We start from the raw sequence: 21,857 nt of genomic DNA on the forward strand, positions 1-21,857 counted from the left end.
TTCTCCCTGCACCTCTTCTCCACCAGCAGAAGCCAATTCTTCAACCTGTATGCCCATATCCTATGAAATTCATTTGTTTTCTTGCTCCTTGCATTTGAATCAAATCAAAATTCTGTCCATTAGCCCTCCCCCAAAGTCCCTGCTCAGCTTCCACCTCCCCCTCAAAGGGGTCTAACATATTGGGCTCAATTTCAACCCGGAGCAAAGTACAGGCAGGTGTGGGCCAGGTGAGTGCGAAATGCATGCCCAGGCTATTGAAACTCCCTCATTTAAATACTGATGGTTACTCTTCGCCTGCAACAGGTGGGAAAGAGTGCAGAGCGGTTGCCGGCAGAGGAAGACCAGGTGGCCCTAATCCTTCCATCAGGGGTTTCTGAAGGATCTTGTGAGCGAGAGTCTGGGGCAGGAGGCTGCGACTCTCCTCACTGGGCACGGAGGAGCATTCCTACTCCTTCTAACCCACAAAGGAAAGTTTCACACTTACCTTGGTCAGCCTCTTTGTCATTCCCTCCAGCTGCCAACCTGCTTCAGCCTGGTGGGAAAGTCGTGGCAGCTCCGGTGTCATTGGACCCTGATTAACATTTATGTATGAGGCTCCTGCCCGAGTCCAGTGAGCGCCTCAGCCAAGAGTGTTAAAATCGGAGACCAGTGGGAATGGAGGGGAAAACAGAGCTGCTCCCTTTCTGTCCAGTCGGAAGAGTTAAAATTTCCCCCATTGTTTTTCATGTGGGGTACTTTATGAATATATGTATCTGGGATAGTTAAAATAGTGAGATCTCTGTCACAGGAGTATTAACTTTGTATCCCAAGGAAATGAAATTAAAATTGCTAATGGCATCTTATTTAGCTTTAAGTCCCATTAACCCTTCACCCTATCCTCGCTGAGCTGCACTGTTTCCTGTACCATAAAATCCAAATTTTAAAATACTTTTCAGCTATAAATTCTTCCATAAATGACCCCGCCTTTCCTCTGCAATCTTCTCCCTTTATGATCCCTCCCATACCCTCCTGCCCTCTAACTCTGAACTTCTGTGAATTCTCCACTTGCTCCATTCCATTATTGGAGGCATCACCTTCAGCTGTCTCAGTCCTACTTACTGCAACTTTATCCCTAAACCCCTCTGCCTCGCTACTTCTCGCTCTGCCTTCTGAAAAACCATCTTTTTGGCCAAGCCATCGATCACCTATCTTGATTCCCTTATGATGGCTTGGAGTCCATTTCTCTCTGCATCTGTGAAGTCCTTTGGGACGTTCTCCTTCATAAAAGATGCTATATAAAATACGGTTCAGACGAAGGATCACTGACCTGATATGTTAACCTTACCTTTGAGAATGTGTAAAGAAGGGTTGCGAATGTGGTAGATGGATAGAGAATGTGGCAGAAGGATGGAGATAGGGAATCATGAAAATAGCTAAAGAAATGTCAAGATGCAGACAACTGCAGAATCAACAGGAAAAAAAGGGGTTACCAAGAGTTGAAGTTGAGGTTAGACACGGGTCATGAGAAAGACGCAAGGCAGCACAAAGAAAGAAAGCAATCCTAGATAGGAGGGGGAAAGTAATAGCTTCTACTGATAAGGAGGAAGGGAAACTAATTGGGTTCTTTACTGATAAGGGAAGAGAGTGTAGCAAAGCTATAACTAACCTGACCTGACACCAGCCCTAATTGGGAGACTTTCTTGCCTGCCATTGGACGTACTCGGGGGGGAGGCAGAAAGGGATTGGATAGACCAAGTGCGAATCAAATGTGTTCTGTTTTGAAAATGTATAACTGTTGTTGTGTCGCGCTGAAAAAGGGCTTGTCCAGGGGAAGGTAAACAGGCTCTGATGGAGAGTGTTCCTTTGTCTTGACAAGTCCTGGCCGGAGAATCTTCAATAAAGGTCTTTTACAGAAAAGGCAAAGAGGTGTTCGCGTGTCAGTGTATTCGCTGAAACAGATTGAGGGAAAAAGAATCCGTATTAACACCTTCCTCTCTCCACAGATGCTGCCTGCTGAGTGATTCCAGCATTTTCTGTTTTAATTTCAGATTTCCACCAGCTGCAGTATTTTTTTTTGTTACATAAAATACGTTGTTATTGTTAAATATGTTAGAGTAGAATGATAATACTGGTTGTTTTTTACCCGATTATGTTAAAATATTGCAGAAAATCATCTGTGTTACAGCAGTTTTTAAAACAGAAAAGGAATTCATCAGTTTACTTTGCTGGAGTGAGAGTATACATGCCTTTGCTACCACAAAGCATGTTTATTTGGTATAAATGCGTGGTCTTTGTAAAGGCTCACAGCTTCAGCAATTCATGTAAACTCAATTAAATGCCTATGGTGAGTAGAGATTCAATAAAGGATTGATTAAGTTTACTAAGAGAAAGGAGAAATATAAGAACATACGAAATAGGAGCAGGAGTAGGCCTGCTCCGCCATTTAATAAGATCATGGCTGATTTGATCATGGACTCAGCTCCACTTCCCTGCCCGCTCCCCATAACCCTTTATTCCCTTATCATTCAAAAATCAAAAAAAAGTTATTATTTATACCAAAATCAGACCCAGACAAAAATAAAGATCCAGAGGGAACAGCCATTGTTTAGAACATCTCTAGTATCTCGGGAGGTCTTTGTTTTTACCAATACTATTAACATGTCATTCGTTTTAATGGGATTTGGCTACTGTATACTTAAGTGTGCTATTAAAATACCATATTACACCAGCAGGAGTACTTTACAGACTGAGGGCCTGTGGAGAGCTGGAAGGTAAAAAAGCTAACAAGAGTAAAACAACATTTTTATTGGACTCCCCATGTTAAGACTGTCTCTGAAACATATATGCAACCTCACCACAAACGTGCATTGCAACTTTTGGCATCGCTAATTTAACAATTTCACTTAATTAACTCTAGCAGTCCACTCAATGAGTACAGCTCTCTCCCCCGTCCCTGAAATAGACCAAACCAGCTCAACACATGCTGGAGCATTTATTGAAATCTCTGCAGTACTTACATTTTCATTGGCTTTTTCAAAACAAAACAAAAAAGTTATTTGACTTGGCTTTGTCATGCTTACCATAAAATGACTTCTTCACAAACTAAAACCAAAATGCTCCATGGAATAAAATTAAACATTTTTCATGTGTATCCGTTACTGCCCCAATATATATTGGAGTAGTATCCATATTTACAACGACCTGCTGGCAAAGCAACTGGGACAGTCTTTGAACAGTGAGAAAATCTGTTTAACTATGTTGTTCTTGTAACTGATATTACAGAAGCATCTAACTAAAAGATCGTCATGTTAGCAGGGAACAACTACTATCATTTTAATGCCCTTTTAATTATTACTTCAGTCTAAGAACCTTTACTCCAGTCTGGAGTGTCAACAGGAACTGTGTAACATTGGCTTCACCCGAACACTCCTCAAATACATAATATATAAATACATAATAATGTTTTTAGATAATATTTCTTGGCATCTCACCCTTCAGAATGTGGGTAATATGAAATTCAAAACAGCGACTGGGTTTGCTTGATTTTCCAGCTCTGCAATTAGTCAAAGAATCTTTAAAATAAAGAAAGAAATATCACATAGTATATTTTCATGGAGACTGTATGTCACAGGCCTTTTCTGTAAATTTTAGCCACATTTGTAGGTCGTTAAGCAATGCTAACAGTACATAGAGCCAAATAATTTCTTCTTATGAAAAGGGAAACTCGAGACAGGAAAACAACTTGTATTTAATACGATATTCCACCACTATCCACTTCCCAGCACCAATCTAGTATCATTTTATCTGAACAGTGTAACAATTTAAACAGCACAGGTTTTCTACTTACCTAGTAGCAGCCAGCTTTGGAGAAATCATTATCTGCCAGATAATATCACAATACTTGTACAGCTGGCTGAAATACATGGAAAACTAAAAATGTCAATAGAAGAAGCTATTTAAAAAATATAAGATTCTTAATTGTTACGAGCGGGGACAGTTATTAACCAAAAGAAAAATTCTATTGACAGAAACCATCCAAATTTAAAAGGAAAATTTCTAACTAATTGCTCCCTTTATATTACAGAACTGTTTCAAACTGAAACAGTTTTATAACATGTAATAAAGGAAAATACTGCAGATGTTGGAAATCTGAAAAAACAGAAGACTGAAAATACACAGCAGGTTAGTCAGTTTTTGTGGAAAGAACACGTATGTTAATGGCTTGGGTATGGATCCTTCATCGATTCTGAAAAGTAGCAGGCAGACAGAGATATTAATATAATCACAAATAAGGAGAGAGGAAAATGTATATATAAATAAAACAGACAAACCCAGAGAGGAATCTTGAGTGGATTGATAGAACAGATCTTTCAATCAAGTAATAAGCAGAAGCACTAACATATTAAAGAGACAATTGCGACTTGTGGCCAAAGCAGATACATACGATGGCGGGGAATATCTCCGTGTGACGGCTTCTGCCAAAAATCAGCGTCGGGTCTCATTGAAATTCTGCTGGTGCCAAATGGATGCCCCAGAGCAGATTGCCGGCTCAGGATGGTGGGAAATTGGTCAGTTGAGTAGGCAACCCGGGGGAAAGGAGGGGGGGGCGGGGCACGAGGGAGAGCTTGGAATGTGCTGGTAGCAGGTCGGAGGCTTTCAGTCACCCCAAATGTTTTTTTTTTAAATTTCCTCAGCTGTTTTTTGAAAGGCCTCCAGCAGTCCCTTTAAGGAAGTCAGGTTAGGTTGCTCAATGCCTAGTATAACTGGGAGGAGTGTGCATGGCACAAGCTCCACCTATTTGAATTTGAGTTTTGCAATGCTGGTCCTACAATTGGCATCGGATCTCGATTTGCATATTTAAGCAGCCTTTCACCTGCTTCAGGTGGCCAGACTCCTCGCCCATTTACAAGCGCGCCTAAATATCACATCAGGCAGATCCTGGGCATCAAAGGGACGTCTGCGGTAACCTCCCCTCCAAAGCCCCCGCCCCCCACACCATCAATTTTCAATTGTTGACCACCCATATTTCAAGCACAAAATGGGTGTTCAAGAGTTGAATTTCTGCCCAACAAGGCGTGTTCACATCAGAACCCCAGATTTTTCACCTCTCATTTTCCCAGGTCTTTCTGTGGGCATGTCGAATTTATTTTTGTATACATATTATTCTCCACTCTTTTTCTGATTGTATTAATATGCCTGTTTGTCTCTTTATTTTTCAAATTTGAAGAAGGGTCAGCACCCAACACATTAAATTTGTTTGTTTGTTCTATCCACACATGCTGTGCTTTTCTAGTACTTTCTGCTTTTGTTAGTTTTGTAACATGCTAGGCTGTTGATTCTGTGGAACTCAGCCCATTAAAAGAAAATACGTAACTTGCATTGATACAGCAACGTTCACCACCTCAGGACATTCCAAAGTGCTTTACAGCCAAGAAGTACATAAGTGTAGTCACTATTGTAATGTAGGAAAGGTGGCAGCCAATTTGCGCACCACACGATCCCACAAACAGCAATGAGGAGATAATCTGTTTTTAGCGATAGTGATTGAGGGATAAATATTGTCCAGGGCACCTTCAAGAACTTACCTGCTCTTCTTCGAAATAGTGCCAGGGGATCTTTTACTTCCACCTGAGGGAGCAGATGTCTCATCTAAAAGACGGCACCTCCGATGGTGCAGCACTGGAATGTCAGCTTGGGTTGTTTTTCCAAGTCTCTGAAGTGGGACTTGAACCTTCTCACTCAGGAGGGGAGAGTGCGACCAACTGAGGTAGGGCTTACACTATCTGGAGATTCCACAGCACTGGTGGCATCAAAGTTGTTGCAATTCTCAACTTATTGCCTGTCAGTTTGCCTTCACTGATTCTGGCAAAGGTCTGCACAGGCTGGCAATGAGGACATCCGCATCACTGACTTGTCTTGAGTGGGCTGAGGGCTCAGCCTGATTGTGACAAGAAAAATAGCAGAGGTTTGTGCCACCACTACCAAGTGTTTGTACTATTGTCTCTGGAGTGGGCAGGCAAATACTACCTCTGAAGATGTTTTTTTTTGTTGTCTTGACAACAGCACCACCACCCGATGTGCATGACAGAGCAGTTACCAACAGCAACACCGTAACATAAAAGAGGACTAAGATGTCCACTAACTACCAGGTGGCAAACAACAAGTACTGCATCAGCATCTGATGTTGAAAGCTTGCTGAGGAGCTCTCCTGAGCAGTTTTAAGGACATCGCAGATAGAGAAAACAACATCCACTGTTAACATGTGTTATTTCATCTGTAGAAATGAATGAATTTCCCTGCATCAGGATCTGGTGAATGGAATAGTTTGAAATATAAAATAAAAATCAGCAGCAGAGTCATGAGGTTTCTTTCAGCAAGGAACACAATTTAAAAAAATTACGAACGTAAAATATCAAATCTTCCTCAAAACACTAGTTCTTTCGATATAGGAAATGGTCCACGCTGTCCAGGGCTGACCATGGACCTTGATGACTGGGGGCGCATTGCTGTGCAGAGAGGACAGGCTGGTGGAGGAACTTTGACCTACAGATGTTTAGCGTAAGGCCTATGCTTTTGTACACCTTAGTAAATACGTTGACTATGTCCTGGAGTTCAACCTTTATGTGCACAGACACAGGCGTCGTCCCCGTACTGTAGCTTGACGACAAGAGTTTGGGGTGGTCTTGGACCTGGCCTGGAGACGGCAACGGTTGAACTGGTTCCCACTGGTTCTGTAATTTAGTTTCACTCCGGCGGGGAGCTTGTCGACTGCGAGGTGGAGCATGTCAGCGAGGAAGATTGAGAAGAGGGTTGAGGCGCTGACGCAGCCCTGTTTGATCCCAGGCCGGACGTGGATTGGGTCTCTAGTGGATCCGTTGGTAAGGATCATGGCCTACATGTCGTCGTGGAGCAGGCAGAGGATGGTGACGAACTTTTGGGGGTATCCGAAATGGAGGACAACACTCCATAGACCCTCGCAGTTGATTGTGTCAAAGGCCTTTGTCAGGTCAAAGAAGACCATGTATAAGAGCTGGTGCTGTTCCCTGCAGCTGTCGCGCTGCAAAAATCATGTCCCTTCTGCCCCGTAGAGGTCAAAATCCGCAGTGACTCCGGGAGGAGCTCCTCAGCTTACCTGGGAGTCCCTGGCCAAAGACTGCCCTAAGTGGAGGACGTGCATTCAGGAGGGCGCCGAGCACCTCAAGTCTCATCGCCGAGAGCATGCAGAAATCAAGCGCAGGCAGCAGAAAGAGCGTGCGGCAAACCTGTCCCACCCACCATTTCCCTCAAGGACTATCTGTCCCACCTGTGACAGGGACTGTGGCTCTCATATTGGACTGTTCAGCCACCTCAGGACTCATTTTAAGCGTGGAAGCAAGTCTTCCTCAATTCCGAGGGACTGCCTACGATGATGATGATGACGATGGAGTTCTATAAGACAACTACTGTATAGGAAGGGTCGACTGGATTAAGCAATAAATTGTACTTACACCTCATTAGTACTAGAAATAAATCTAATAAACCTGAATGTTACAAAATCCTCAAAACTGGTACTCTTTGAAAACTTCTATTTGATACAACAAAATACTGCAAAAATTCTTGTCTTGCGTATGGATTTATATGGTTCACTCTTATCAACTTTGGTGCTGCCCTGCACCGAGCCTTTAACCCTGTCCTTGGCTTCTTGATAAAAAAAAATTTTAAATCCTGTTGAAATGCTCCTCTAATTGTTAGCCTATTGTATAAACTATGAATACAAAAGCAGGAAAATGAGCTATCAGGTGCAGATTAGGATACACTGTACAAAACAGTGAGTGCTTCAGAACTCAAATCAAAAAATAAGTCAACTACAGTAAAAATAATTTGGTCCACACCACTGTAGGTGAAAATTGCAACACAATGCTGCATGAGCCTTTTTTTTAAAATAAGCAAGTTGCAATAGGAAAGTAGGCAACATCCGTGGAGAGTGCAACAATTTAATTATCCCATCTTTACTTTTTCTCAATGTGATGGACTGTATTATTTAAGACTGGTAAATTAGCATGGTAATACAAGTTTAGTTACTTATGTTCAAAGTTGTCCTGACCTTCATATGTCTATTTGAACATTATGTTCTATTTTACGGCTGGACGATCACAGAGAGTCAGAGAGATGTAATGATTTGCTTATGTCCTGCGTGCTGAACAACTGTTCAGATGACCACCAATAATAACAATGAAGTTGATCAAAACAGATGAGAGATCTGGAATAAGACTTTCAGGACTGACACAGGTTGTACCCCAATCACAACATAATAATCCCACGCAACAGGAGGGGGCAAAAACAACAAGATTCACGAATATGTTCCATCCACACTTGTGTAATATAGCCAAAGTATTAACTGTTATCATTATAACAAATCAGAGGCTATAAAGGAAGCATTAAGTGAAATATTCCAGCTTCTAAATACTTTCTCCCCTGCAAGAGAGCTTCAAACAATGCGATGGAAAAATATTTTCAAAAAGTAATGGCAACACTATGTGCACTATTCTGTTGTAAAATCAGAATACTGATTTTGTGGGTGGATTCTGAGACAGGAGTCATTTCTGTTGGGTTTCCATCCTATAATGGCTTCTTGTAACTCCCAACACACTCCGAGATCTTCCATGTGCTTACCGAAGCTGCTGGAGATCATTACCATACATTAAAACCAGCAACAGCATTGGATTCCCCAAATCTTACAGCTTATGCTCGAAATCCCACAACTGCAAAGCTGTGGGCAGCCTTATCCTCAATCTCTGCTGGCTAGGTGGCAGATCCTCACCCACTCCGCACTGCTCTGTGAATCAGCCAGTGCCGTCACTGACACTACCTAATCCTGCCTGAACAATGTATATAAGCTGGCGTTTGACAGTGAGAAAGCAAGTCACTTAGGGGGTGAAATCAAGAGGTTGTGGCAGAGGGAATCTTGGAGCTCCTGTCTGGCCCTTATCCTCAACCAGCTTTTCTTTCACATCATTGACGTCACGGTCATCATCATAATCCATGTGGAAGAGTTTTCTTGCCTTCTGCTCCTCATCTTCCTCCTCTTACGTTATCACCCTCTACCCCCACCTCCACTGGATCTCAAGGAAAGGAGGTCATAAGCAAAGAATGCATAAGCATAAACCCTTCGAGATAAAGGAGAGAAGGCGGTGAACGCCTCTGGATCTCTGCTGTTTCATAGGGGTGCCATGGCAACCGTGTAGGTGTATACCCACTAACCAGCTGCATGCACTGTAGCATTAGTCTTGCCATCTCCCACAGGTGGAGCAATGACTCACCAGCAGCTTAATGGCCTAGTCCTCATAGGAGGTCAACTTTATGATGTCCAGTTTTGGATGCAGTGTGCGCAAGTTTCTCTAATTTTGAAATACCTCCCTCACCCCAAAGAAGGTGCCCAACTGAACACTCAATGAGCTAATCCCGCAATCGGCAGCAGTGTCCATTAGGATTTCAAATGTACTTTGACCCACGAGGCAAACCACCATCAGAATTTCCATCATTCTGCTAAACATGCTCACTGAATTTGCATAGAAACATAGAAAATAGGAGCAGGAGTAGGCCATTCGGCCCTTCGAGCCTGCACCGCCATTCGATAAGGTCATGGGTGATCCTTCACCTCAGTACCCCTTTCCTGCTTTCTCTCCATACCCCTTGATCCCCTTAGCCATAAGGGCCATATCTAACTCCCTCTTGAATATATCCAACAAACTGGCATCAACAACTCTTTGCAGTAGAAAATTCCACAGGTTAACTTTCTGAGTGAAGAAGTTTGTCCTCATCTCAGTCCTAAATGGCTTACCCCTTATCCTTAGACTGTATCCCCTGGTTCTGGACTTCCCCAACATCGGGAACATTCTTCCTGCACCTAATCTGTCCAGTCCCGTCAGAATTTTATATGTTTCTATGAGATCCCCTCTCATCCTTCTAAACTCCAGTGAATATAGGCCCAGTCGATCCAGTCTCTTCTCATATGCCAGTCCTGCCATCCCGGGAATCAGTCTGGTGAACCTTTGCTGCACTCCCTCAATAGCAAGAACGTCCTTCCTCAGATTAGGAGACCAAAACTGAACATAATATTCCAGGTGAAGCCTCACCAAGACCCTGTACAACTGCAGTAAGACCTCCCTGCTCCTATACTCGAATCCCCTAGCTATGAAGGCCAACATACCATTTGCCTTCTTCACAGCCTGCTGTACCTGCATGCCAACTTTCAATGACTGATGTACCATGACACCCAGGTCTCGTTGCACCCACCCTTTTCCTAATCTGCTGCCATTCAGATAATATTCTGCCACCAAAGTGGATAACCTCACACTTATCCACATTATATGATCAGACTGTTATATTAACTGTAAACTAACCTGCCTTGAAGGGTCCCCACCTAAATGGGCTGTTTTTAGATGGGTTCAGCTGCCAAACCTACTCCACTAGCAATTAGCACTGCAACAGATGCTATGGGGGAGACTTTGGCCTTCATTTTCAGCTGTTTTCTCAGCGGTACAGCTGTTTTTCTGAGAGAAACCGCCTGGCGGAAGTTTCCCCCCATACTTTTTGAATGGGACCGCCCACATCGCGAAATGACCGCCGTGAGTATAACCGCCGACATGCACCTGTGTGCACCACCGAGAGAAACGCCAGGGCGTAAGTTTGGCCTCAATGGAAGCCCGTCCAGATCACTGAGGGAACCGCCCACGGGAAGTAGCCTAAAACAGAGCAGTGGGCGAGTACTCTGCAAAGAAAGGTAAGTAAAAGGTTCTTTTTTTTTTAATTGTAAAACGACGTTTAGCTTTAAAACTGTCTTGGGAATGTTTTGTAACTTTTTTATTTTTTTTAGTGAAATAGTTTTTTTTAAGTTTCGCCTTCACTCCCTAGGCCCAACCACAGGCTTGGACTAAATTTTTAAAAGATTTTTTCAGAACCCGCCATTCTCGTTAGTTTCAGCTGTAACTGCCCAAAAACCACCGAGAATCCTGGTATAAGAACCATTTTCTCAACGGCCGATTTTACTTGCCTCATTAATGGAAAGTTTCGCCAGCGTTAATTGATGAAGGTTAGCGGTCTTTCCTGGGCGGCAATCGGGCGGTGAGGTCTTTGGGGAAAGTCTAGTCCTATAAAAATTATATTTTTATAGCTTTATTGAAAACAATTGCAGCAGATATGATTAATATCAACAATCATGTTCTTCTACTGTTTGAAGAGTTGCTGTGCAAACATTTTTTTCCCCCAGACACAAATTATTTTGAAAAATAGAGTGAATAAAATATATTCTAGTCTTGTTGTTGATCTAAAAATAGCATACCGCAAAGATAGGAACAATTTTTTTATTGGAACCATAATGTGAGGGGTCAATGGGACCAGGATGGATACAACCAGAAAGGCAAGGGAAAACCAGATTTATTACTTTAACGGATGCAACCAAAAGACATGGAATTAAGTGAAAAGTAAATTTGGAATAAATGTCAAGACAAACTTCCTTGCTCAGAGTGATGAATAGTTGAAATAATCTGCTAAACAAAATATAAGCAAAAAAGATTCTGATTATGGAAAACGCATTTAAATGTCAAAATAAAAGATATTTAATGTACTAAGTGGAACGATAAGCTTTAATGGGTCAAATAGCCTTTTCTTATGTTCCTACGTTTGCAGTGCTTTGGCTAAATAGGTGTCATGAGTCTCTGGTAGGGTTACATAAGATAGGATCATGCTGAAAACCATGGAAAAGTAACCCCAGAAAGGAAATAGGAATTCAGAAGAAACTTCTTGATCCAGAGAGAGTGGGGAGAATGTGGAACTCACTACCACAGGGAGTGGTTTAGTGGAATAGTATAGATGCATTTAAGGGGAAGGTAGATAAGCATATCAGGGAGAAGGGAATAGAGGGTTACACTGATAGGAAGAATGGGAGGAGGTTCAAGTGGAGCATTATCACCAGCATGGCCTGTGTAATTCTATGACTGTCATACATACTTCCACTCCACAAACAAGGCTGTGCTATAAATAACATTCATCATATTGCACAATATGAGGTTGCACAACAAACTGCTGAGAGAAAAAGCAGATGTTAAAAAAGTTCACTTTAATTCTGCTCCAACATAAGAACATAAGAAACATAGAAAATTATTATTAAAGAAGCAGTAGCAGGACATTTAGAAAAGCAAAATTTGGTCAGGCAGAGTCGGCATGGATTTATGAAGAGGAAGTCATGTTTGACAAATTTGCTGGAGTTCTTTGAGGATGTAACGAACAGGGTGGATAAAGGGAAACCAGTGGATGTGGTGTATTTGGACTTCCAGAAGGCATTTGACAAGGTGCCACATAAAAGGTAACTGCACAAGATAAAAGTTCACAGGGTTGGGGGTAATATATTAGCATGGACAGAGGATTGGCTAACTAACAGAAAACAGAGAGTCGGGATAAATGGTTCATAAAAACTGATTGCAAAAGCTTCCATAGATATGTGAAGAGGAAAAGATTAGTGAAGACAAATGTAGATCCCTTGCAGTCAGAATCAGGTGAATTTATAGTGCGGAACAAAGAAATGGCAGAAGAAATGGCAGACCAATTGAACAAATACTTTGGTTCTGTCTTCACGAAGGAAGACACAAATAACCTTCCGGAAATACTAGGGGACCGAGGATCTAGCAGGAAGGAGGATCTGAAGGAAATCCTTATTAGTCAGGAAATTGTGTTGAGGAAATTGATGGGATTGAAGGCCGATAAATCCCCAGGAATAGTAGATGCATTGGTGATTATTTTCCAACAGTCCATCGACTCTGGATCAGTTCCGATGGACTGGAGGGTAGCTAATGGAACACCATTTTTTTAAAAAGGAGGGAGAGAAAACAGAGAATTATAGACCAGTTAACCCGACATTGGTAGTGGCAAAATGTTGGAATCAATTATTAAAGATGAAACAGCAGCGCATTTGGAAAGCAGTGACAGGATCGGTCCAAGTCAGCATGGATTTATGAAAGGGAAATCAGGCTTGACAAATCTTCTAGAATTTTTTGGGGATGTAACTCGTAGATGTAACAAGGGAGAACTAGTGGATGTGGTATATTTGGACTTTCAAAAGGCTTTTGACAAGGTCCCATACAAGAGATTGGTGTGCAAAATTAAAGCACATGGTATTGGAGGTAATGTATTGACGTGGAGAGAGAACTGGTTGGCAGACAGGAAGCAGAGAGTCGGGATAAATGGGTCTTTTTCAGAATGGGAGGCAGTGACTAGTGGGGTGCCGCAAGGCTCAGTGCTGGGACCCCAGCTATTTACAATATACATCAATGATTTAGATGAAGGAATTGAGTGCAATATCTCCAAGTTTGCAGATGACACTAAGCTGGGTGGCGGTGTGAGCTGTGAGGAGGATGCTAAGAGGCTGCAGGGTGACTTGCACAGGTTACTGAGTGGGCAAATGCATGGCAGTTGCAGTATAATGTGGATAAATGTGAGGTTATCCACTTTGGTGGCAAAAACAGGAAGGCAGATTATCAAAATGGCAGCAGATTAGGAAAAGGGGAAGTGCAACAAGACCTGGGTGTCATGGTACATCAGTCATTGAAAGTTGGCATGCAGGTACAGCAGGCGGTGGAGGAGGAAAATGGCATGTTGGCCTTCATAGCTAGGGGATTTGACTATAGGAGCAAGGAGGTCTTACTGCAGTTGTACAGGGCTTTGGTGAGGTCTCACCTGGAATATTGTGTTCAGTTTTGGTCTCCTAATCTGAGGAAGGACGTTCTTGCTATTGAGGGAGTGCAGCGAAGGTTCACCAGACTGATTCCCGGGATGGCAGGACTGACATGAGGAGAGACTGGATCGACTGGGCCTGTATTCACTGGAGTTTAGAAGAATGAGGGGGGATCTCATATAAAATTCTGATGGGACTGGACAGGTTAGATGCAGGAAGAATGTCCCCAATGTTGGGGAAGTCCAGAACCAGGGGTCAGAGTCTAAGGATAAGGAGTAAGCCATTTAGGACCAAGATGAGGAGAAACTTCTTCACTCAGAGAATTGTGAACCTGTGGAATTCTCTACCGCAGAGAGTTGTTGATGCCAGTTCGTTAGCTATATTCAAGAGGGCTTTAGATATGGCCCTTATGGCTAAAGGGATCAAGGGGTATGGAGAGAAAGCAGGAAAGGGATATTGAGGTGAATGATCATGCATGATCTTATCGAATGGTAGTGCAGGCTCGAAGGGTCGAATGGCCTACTCCTGCACCTATTTTCTATGTTTCTATGTTTCATTCTCTGGTTGGCAATCAGTAATTGGTGGGGTGCCACAGGAATTAGTGCTGGGACCCCAACTATTTACAATCTATATTAATGACTTGGAAGAAGGGACTGAGTGTAACATAGCCAAACTTGCTGATGATACAAAGATGGGAGGAAAAGCAATGCGTGAGGAGGACACAACAGATCTGCAAAAGGACTATGGGCTCGAACCTCCACTTTTTTTTTCATGCTTAATGTCCACTTAACGCCCATTTTACCGTTGAAATGATGTATAACGTCCATATATCGCTCATTCTGGCATAAAATGGAAACTGACCAGGCTTTTTTTTGGAGACTTATCGGCGAGCATTATTTTCCCAATGGGTTTAACGCCGAGAATAAATATCACCACATGCCCACTTTTTTTGGGCAAAATCAGTAGAATGGGCGAATTCAACGCCCATAATATCACCCAGCGTTACTTTCCGAACGGAATTAATGCCGAGATTCAATATTAACATCCGGCGACTGTTTTTTGTCTCAAAGAGCATATTTACCCAAACTAGCCGCCCATCCTCAATTTCACCACCTCGCACACATATCGCTCACAATATCGCTCGCCCAAAAAAAGTGGAACTAACCAGAACGAATGCCATCAGTGTGGCTGGCACTTGTTAAATATCACTCTTACGTAAGGAGCTGATATTGGAAAGATTTGATTGAAAGAGCGCTGATGTGAGTGACAACGCTGACACACTGCTGTCTGTGTGCAGTTCAGACATCAATGGTGCCCATCACCTTGGTGCCAGTTAAAGTTTACGTTGATTGATGTTAAGTTGTAATTAACCCTTTCATGGTAAAGAATTACCAGTGTGTAATGGTCCAGACAATACACAACGTTATGTTCAACAACAAAAGTTTAATACCAACATTGGTCTCAAATCATAAGTATCACAGCCAATAACACCCAACCTCCACATCCCACTTTTTCCACCATTGACATCAATCACATGCTCAACATATCCACCAACACAGAATACAAAGGCAAAGCAGGTGCGTGGTCTCCAACCTCCATACATTACAACAAATTGCATACACCCAGATGGAGATATAACACAGCCATCACCTGCGCACATGCACCTCCTTCCCCCCTCGCCTTCTCCCCACCTCTACCCCTTCCCCTCCTCGCTCCACAGTGCCTGGCCATGGAGCTCGTCAGGCAGTGCCTCATTAGGGGGGGGATGAAGGCAAATGCGTTGGGTGGACGGGTATGGGAGCTGGGGGTGCCGAGGGGGCAACATTCTCTGAGTCAGAAGCAGGATCTTGGTCCTTACTCTTAGCTGTCATTCGCGGTGGTGGTGCGGAACCTAGGGGTGGAGTGTCACGCTTTGGGACCACTGGGAGGGCTGTGGCAGCAGTGTTCCTGGCTATCGCATCCAGGGACTCTGCCATGCGCGGAATGTACTCGGTCATAGTGGCCAGGTGTCGGGATATGCCCCCCAAAGCTTCGATGAGCTGGTCACCAATGTCTACAGTCCTCCTGGACAACTGTCCCTTCTTTCCGCTATCATGTCGCGCTCATGGAACAGACCTGCTGCGCCCACGAGACCTCCGTGGGGTCGCCGCCGTTCTGGGGACAAATGGGTGCCCTGTAGAGAGGTGCTTGGGGCCGGCACCTCCAGAGTGGAAGCGGGAATGACCGTAGGACCAATAGATGGCCTTGGGGTAGAATGGGTTCTGGAGCGTGGCGATGCAGGTTCTCCAAAGTCCGCGCTCTCATCCGTGGAGAACAGACGCAACAGATTGATGGGCGACAATCGGAGCTCTGCAGCACCAGATGTAGTAGGATCGTCCGCTGACTCCTGCCCCCACCTTCTGGTCTCTGTGGCCTTGCCTGGGGCCGCGCTGCTGGCTGAGCTGCAAAACACAAATGAGGTTGTTCGAGGAGAAGGGTGACAAGGCGAGTCCCGCGCCACACACAGCATATGCACGACAAAAGCACTACCACTCTCAAAATCATCGCAGACATCACATTTCATAAACATCAACACATTGTGCATTGCAATAATTTTCATTAGGCCAGCATTATTTCTATGACACTTTTAGAAATCATCCATCATATATGATTGGTTGGATATGAGTGGGTGTGGCATCTATTGACTTTACATCACACAATGGTGTCAGCTTTACTCACGTGGCATCACCAAGGTCTGCAGATGCATCCGTGGCTGTCCGGGGGTGCTTCCCCACAAGTGCTAGCACTCGCTTCTCCATCTCTGTGATGTCGCTGGGGACTGGTGGCCCCCCCACACCCGTTCGCCTCTGCATGGACCTCATCGTCGATAGCTTCTTCTGTAAAAGGTGACAGGACGACATGGCATGAGATCATTGCGTAATAGCACTGCTAGGTACTGTCACAGAGACTGAAACAACACAACCAACCGACAGATGTATCATGATTATTAAGATTATCATCCTTTACATAAAGACGTACACCGTGACCGCATGGCTTTGAGTAAAACATTCCCGGTAAAAGTGCAAGAACTCACATCTGCTGATAGTCACTCATGACTGTTACAAATCAAATTATATAAATACATAAGTACATGTAAATCAATGTAATACTTACTCTTGCGGATCCCACAAGGTTGTTCCATCGTTTGCGGCATTGGTTGCCCTCACGCACCTCGTTGGTCGCCAACGAGACCACCTCTGCTATCTCGGTCCATATCCTCTGGTCGGCCTTTGGGGTGGGCTTCCCACAGCCTCCTTTTGTCAAATCATCCCAGTGTGACTCGACCTCCTGCAGGAGGGAGGCATTCGTCTCGTCAGAGAACCTCCTGGCTCTTTTGCGGCCTCCAATGTGCTCCTCTCCCACCTCACTGCTCTCTCCAGCGTTAGTCTCCACAGCGTGCTGTGATGCCTCCTCCTTTCCCTCCATTATAGGCCAAATTCGATAAAATATGTGGCTGGTAACAGATAAATTTTGTTTGCCGACTTGCTGTCAAGCTCTAAAGTCTCCCTCCTTCCTCCCAAAGCAACCACACCACACCCAGACACGCTGAGAATGTTGGAAAGTGTGAGGTTATGCACTTTGTCAGAAAAAAATCAAAGAGCAAGTTATTATTTAAATGGAGAAAGATTGCAAAGTGCTGCAGTACAGCGGGACCTGGGAGTACTTGTGCATGAAACACAAAAGGATAGCATGCAGGTACAGCAAGTGATCAGGAAGGCCAATGGAATCTTGGCCTTTATTGCAAAGGGGATGGAGTATAAAAGCAGGGAAGTCTTGCTACAGCTATACAGGGTATTGGTGAGGCCACACCTGGAATACTGCGTGCAGCTTTGGTTTCCATATTTACGAAAGGATATACTTGCTTTGGAGGCATTTCAGAGAAGGTTCACTAGATTGATTCCGGAGATGAGGGGGTTGACTTCTGAGGAAAGATCGAGTAGGTTGGGCTTCGACTCATTGGAATTCAGAAGAATGAGAGGTGATCTTATCGAAACGTATAAGATTATGAGGGGGCTTGACAAGGTGGATGCAGAGAGGATGTTTCCACTGATGGGGGAGACTAGAACTCGAGGGCATGATCTTAGAATAAGGGGCCGCCCATTTAAAACAGAGATGAGCAGAACTTTCTTCTCTCAGAGGGTTGTAAATCTGTGGAATTCGCTGCCTCAGAGAGCTGTGGAAGCTGGGACATTGAATAAATTTAAGACAGAAATAGACAGTTTCTTAAACTATATGGGGACCGGGCAGGGAAACATAGAAACATAGAAAATAGTTGCAGGAGTAGGCCATTCGGCCGTTCGAGCCTGCACCACCATTCAATATGATCATGGCTGATCATGCAACTTCAGTACCCCATTCCTGCTTTTTCTCCATACCCCCTTGATCCCTTTAGCCGTAAGGGCCACATCTAACTCCCTTTTGAATATATCCACCAAACTGGACTCAACAACTTTCTGTGGTAGAGAATTCCACAGGTTCACAATTCTCCGAGTGAAGAAGTTGGTCCTAAATGGCTTACCCCTTATCCTTAGACTCTGACCCCTGGTTCTGGACTTCCTCAACATCGGGAACATTCTTCCAGCATCTAACCTGTCCAATCCCGTCAGAATTTTATATGTTTCCATGAGATCCCCTGTCATTCTTCTAAATTCCAGTGAATATAAGCCTAGTCGATCTAGTCTTTCTTCATTTGTCAGTCCTGCCATCCCAGGAATCAGTCTGGTGAACCTTCGCTGCACTCCCTCAATAGCAAGAATGTCCTTCCTCAGATTAGGAGACTAAAACTGTACACAGTATTCAAGGTGTGGCCTCACCAAGAGCCTGAAAATCTGCTCCTATACTCAAATCCTCTCACTATGAAGGCCAACATGCCATTTGCCTTCTTCACCACCTGCTGCACCTGCATGCCAACTTTCAATGACTGATGTACCATGACACACAGGTCTCGTTGCACCTCCCCTTTTCCTAACCTCTTAGCATCCACCCAGCTTAGTGTCATCTGCAAACTTGGAGATATTACATTCAATTCTTTTGTCCAAATCATTCATGTATATTGTAAATAGCTGGGGTCCCAGCACTGAACCTTGTGGTACCCCACTAGTCACTGCCTACCATTCTGAAAAGTACCCGTTTATTCCTACGCTTTGCTTCCACTGGGTGCCACTAAGACAATTGAAAGAGGCCAAGGAGAAAAGTTCATTTAACATAAAATCCATTTTGAAGTACAGGGTATAATAAATTTTCAACAAGACATCCAGGGATGATACCATAAAGTACTGTCTGCATGTACTGTAACCACTTTTTAAAAGTTGGTGACATAAGATAATAGAATTTCCTTGGACAAGTGGTGGACAGATCTGAACACATCCCAAGCCTTAGCATTATTTGTTTTTAACCTGACAATCTCTATCTTGGATTTTTACTAATCATACTAAACGTCAACAAGAGGAGCAATATTAATCTTACAGGTAATACTAAATAGAAGCACCTGGTAATACTCACAATAAATACCATGTGAAGTACAAATATTAGGTTGTGAGCTATTTTAAAACAGATGAGTCTTGTTTATTGCAGTACTAATGAAAATACACATCTATCAAGGGTTTTAACATGCTCGTCATTGTTTTGTTAAAGATACAAGGTTGAAACCTGAAACAGACATGCAAATGCCCCGTGTTCATTATTGCAGTATGACTGAATTTAAATTACATAAATTGGCTTTGAATATTGACTATAAGCTGCACCAGCTTTTATCAAAATATTTACAGAGCTGTGTGGAAAATCAAGTTTAGAAACAAAACTAAAATGGTCTCAATCAGTAGAAGGTTTTGCAGCATGTGTTGACATTCATGTACAGTACATTGCACATGCAAAATACAAATTAGAATCAAGTCCACCACACAAACTAAGAATTAAGTCAGCAAATGTTTACTTGTTGATAGAAAAACATTTCAAATTCTTGTCCTCACAAAAAGGGACTGAATCACATTTTAAGTTTTAATCGTCACTACAAACTAACCCACTGCTGCCCAGGGGCAGATAATGGCATCCCAGGATTCAATGGAGATTTACTTCAAGTATCTGCTTTATAGATTAGAGCATCCAACCAGAAAGGACAGAAGTTTAAGACATAACAAAATGATCATGGTAGAATCTTACAGAACAGGAGGCCATTCAACCCATCGTGCCTGTGTTGGCACTTTGTAAGCGCTATTTAATTATTCCCACTTCCCTGCTCTTTTCCCATACCCCTGCAATTTTTCCTTTTCGAGTAGATATCCAATTCATTTTTGAAAGTTACTATTGAATCTGCTTCCTCCATCCTTTCAAGCAGCACATTCCAGATCATCATAATTTGCTGGGTTTAAAAAAAAAAAAATTTCCTCATCTCCCCTCTGGTACTTTTGCCTATTTTCTTAAATCTGTCCTCTCTGGTTACCAATCCTCCTGCCAACAAAAACATTTTCCTTCTATTTACTCTAGCAAAACCGTTCATAAATTTCAACACCTCTACTAAATCTCCCGTTAACCTTCTCTGCTCTAAGGAGAACAACCCCAGCTTCGCCAGTCTATCCACATAACTGAATTCCCTCATTCCCAGTACCATTCTAGTAAATGTCCTCTGAACCGTCGAAGACCTTGACATCCTTGCCAATTGCAAGGATTGTGAACAAACTGGTTCCCAAGAGATCTGAAGTGATTCACTGACAATTAGTGGTCTACAGAATTCCTGTGGCCATAGAAGCTACAAATACTTGCATTTATTAAGTGCCTTAATCATGCAAAATGTCTCAAAAGACTTCACGCAATACGCCGCTTTTATGTCATTCTGCCATTCTGAACTCACATTGAGGTGAATGACCAGTTCATCTGTTTCACAATTCAATTCTGTTATACACGCAGCTCTCAGCAGGAACAAGAATGAATGAATGTTGGCTTTAGAGAAGTAAACACAAACATTTCAATTGCAATGCAGAGTAATAGATTGAGTCACGGATCAAACACAGCAAAGTAACTACAGGCTTATTTTTGATTGCATCCTTAGTCAAGATTCACGGTCAGGTTCAGTTTGTTCGCAACTGAATACAACTACTCCAGCCAGAAACTCAATGTGTTTCTTAGAGTATTGCAGTTCTTCCCTAAAGTATTGTTCATCACTTCCTGTCCGCTTCAGGATGCAATTCCTGGGTGCATTTTAAAAAATCATTTCATTTGTTGACTGCATTATTTAGATATGATGAAAGTTCAACACCACTGAACCTGGAAGGTGGGAGGTTTGAGTCTGGTCTTTGCCAAGTTAGCTGATCTCATTGGAGGTGGCAACTAGATGACATCAGTGTCAGTGCCCCATGAATTACAAAGGAGAAAATCAACCAGAGTTCCTGATCACCAGCTGGAAATGTGTGTGTACAAATGTCAGATGAAGACAAGTTTGGGCTTGGCTGTGATGTTCCCCACCCATCCCATGGTTTAATAGCCCACTAACACTGTTTAGGCTCGCACACAAATGATGGCCACTTGGGCAGGGACAGTGACAAGCACCTGTGGAATTGTATCCCAGCAAGGAGAGGAAGGCAATGAAAAATAGTGATGAAAAAAACAAAACACTACAATCTTCCCATGTTTTCAAAACCCATTCATAAATGTTTGACATATCGCAATGATCTACAAAACATCATCCAAATTGGTCAGTGCACAGTGCCATAATGAGCTACACCAAAACATTCTGATTGCATTTTTAACGAGAAACATTTCAATTTATTTAAGCCATAGTAACCGATTCAGAATCTGCACCAATACATATCAAGTAATATACAGATTTGTCTACTTTGATGTAACTCCATTGTATTCTAATATGGTAATTTATTGCAATTAAATAAGATTGTGAACCATCATGTAGCATTCTGTATTGTATTGATTGATACTTTCCAAGCCCGATATTAACGCGAAATAGAAAATGTAGTTAATTCCTATTCAGCAGTCATAAAATGAACATCTGTAGATCACTTATGGTGGTTATTATTAAACAATCTTTGAAAACTCAACACCCAGCACGGTTACACAATAAACATCGATATGTGTCACGATTTCATTTGCAGTGACACTGTGGGAATAATGGTACCCAGATATT

At 42.9% G+C, this 21,857-nt stretch overlaps 2 protein-coding genes across 6 annotated transcripts in view; both read right to left on the reverse strand.

Moving 5' to 3' along the window:
* asxl2 (ASXL transcriptional regulator 2) overlaps nucleotides 1-21,857 on the reverse strand; it is a 311,793-nt gene that overhangs the window by 208,358 nt on the left and 81,578 nt on the right. The window contains exons 2-3 of one of the 5 annotated variants that reach the window (XM_070885124.1): nucleotides 3,827-3,892; nucleotides 3,471-3,551 (exon numbers count right to left, since the gene is read on the reverse strand). The exons of 3 other annotated variants lie outside the window; for them this stretch is intronic. The gene's annotated coding sequence lies outside the window, so the exon portion shown is untranslated. The remainder of the gene's footprint in view (nucleotides 1-3,470; nucleotides 3,552-3,826; nucleotides 3,893-21,857) is intronic. One more of the 5 variants, XM_070885125.1, reaches the window with a different exon arrangement.
* The window catches only part of LOC139267196 (uncharacterized), an 87,813-nt gene continuing 81,312 nt past the window's right edge, over nucleotides 15,357-21,857 (reverse strand). The window contains exons 2-4 of the mRNA XM_070885135.1: nucleotides 16,841-17,014; nucleotides 16,406-16,563; nucleotides 15,357-16,128 (exon numbers count right to left, since the gene is read on the reverse strand). Coding sequence (XP_070741236.1) covers nucleotides 15,741-16,128; nucleotides 16,406-16,563; nucleotides 16,841-17,014 — 720 coding nt within the window. The 3' untranslated portion in view covers nucleotides 15,357-15,740. The remainder of the gene's footprint in view (nucleotides 16,129-16,405; nucleotides 16,564-16,840; nucleotides 17,015-21,857) is intronic.

Source organism: Pristiophorus japonicus, chromosome 7 (assembly GCF_044704955.1).
Source record: "Pristiophorus japonicus isolate sPriJap1 chromosome 7, sPriJap1.hap1, whole genome shotgun sequence".
NCBI lineage: Eukaryota > Metazoa > Chordata > Chondrichthyes > Pristiophoridae > Pristiophorus > Pristiophorus japonicus.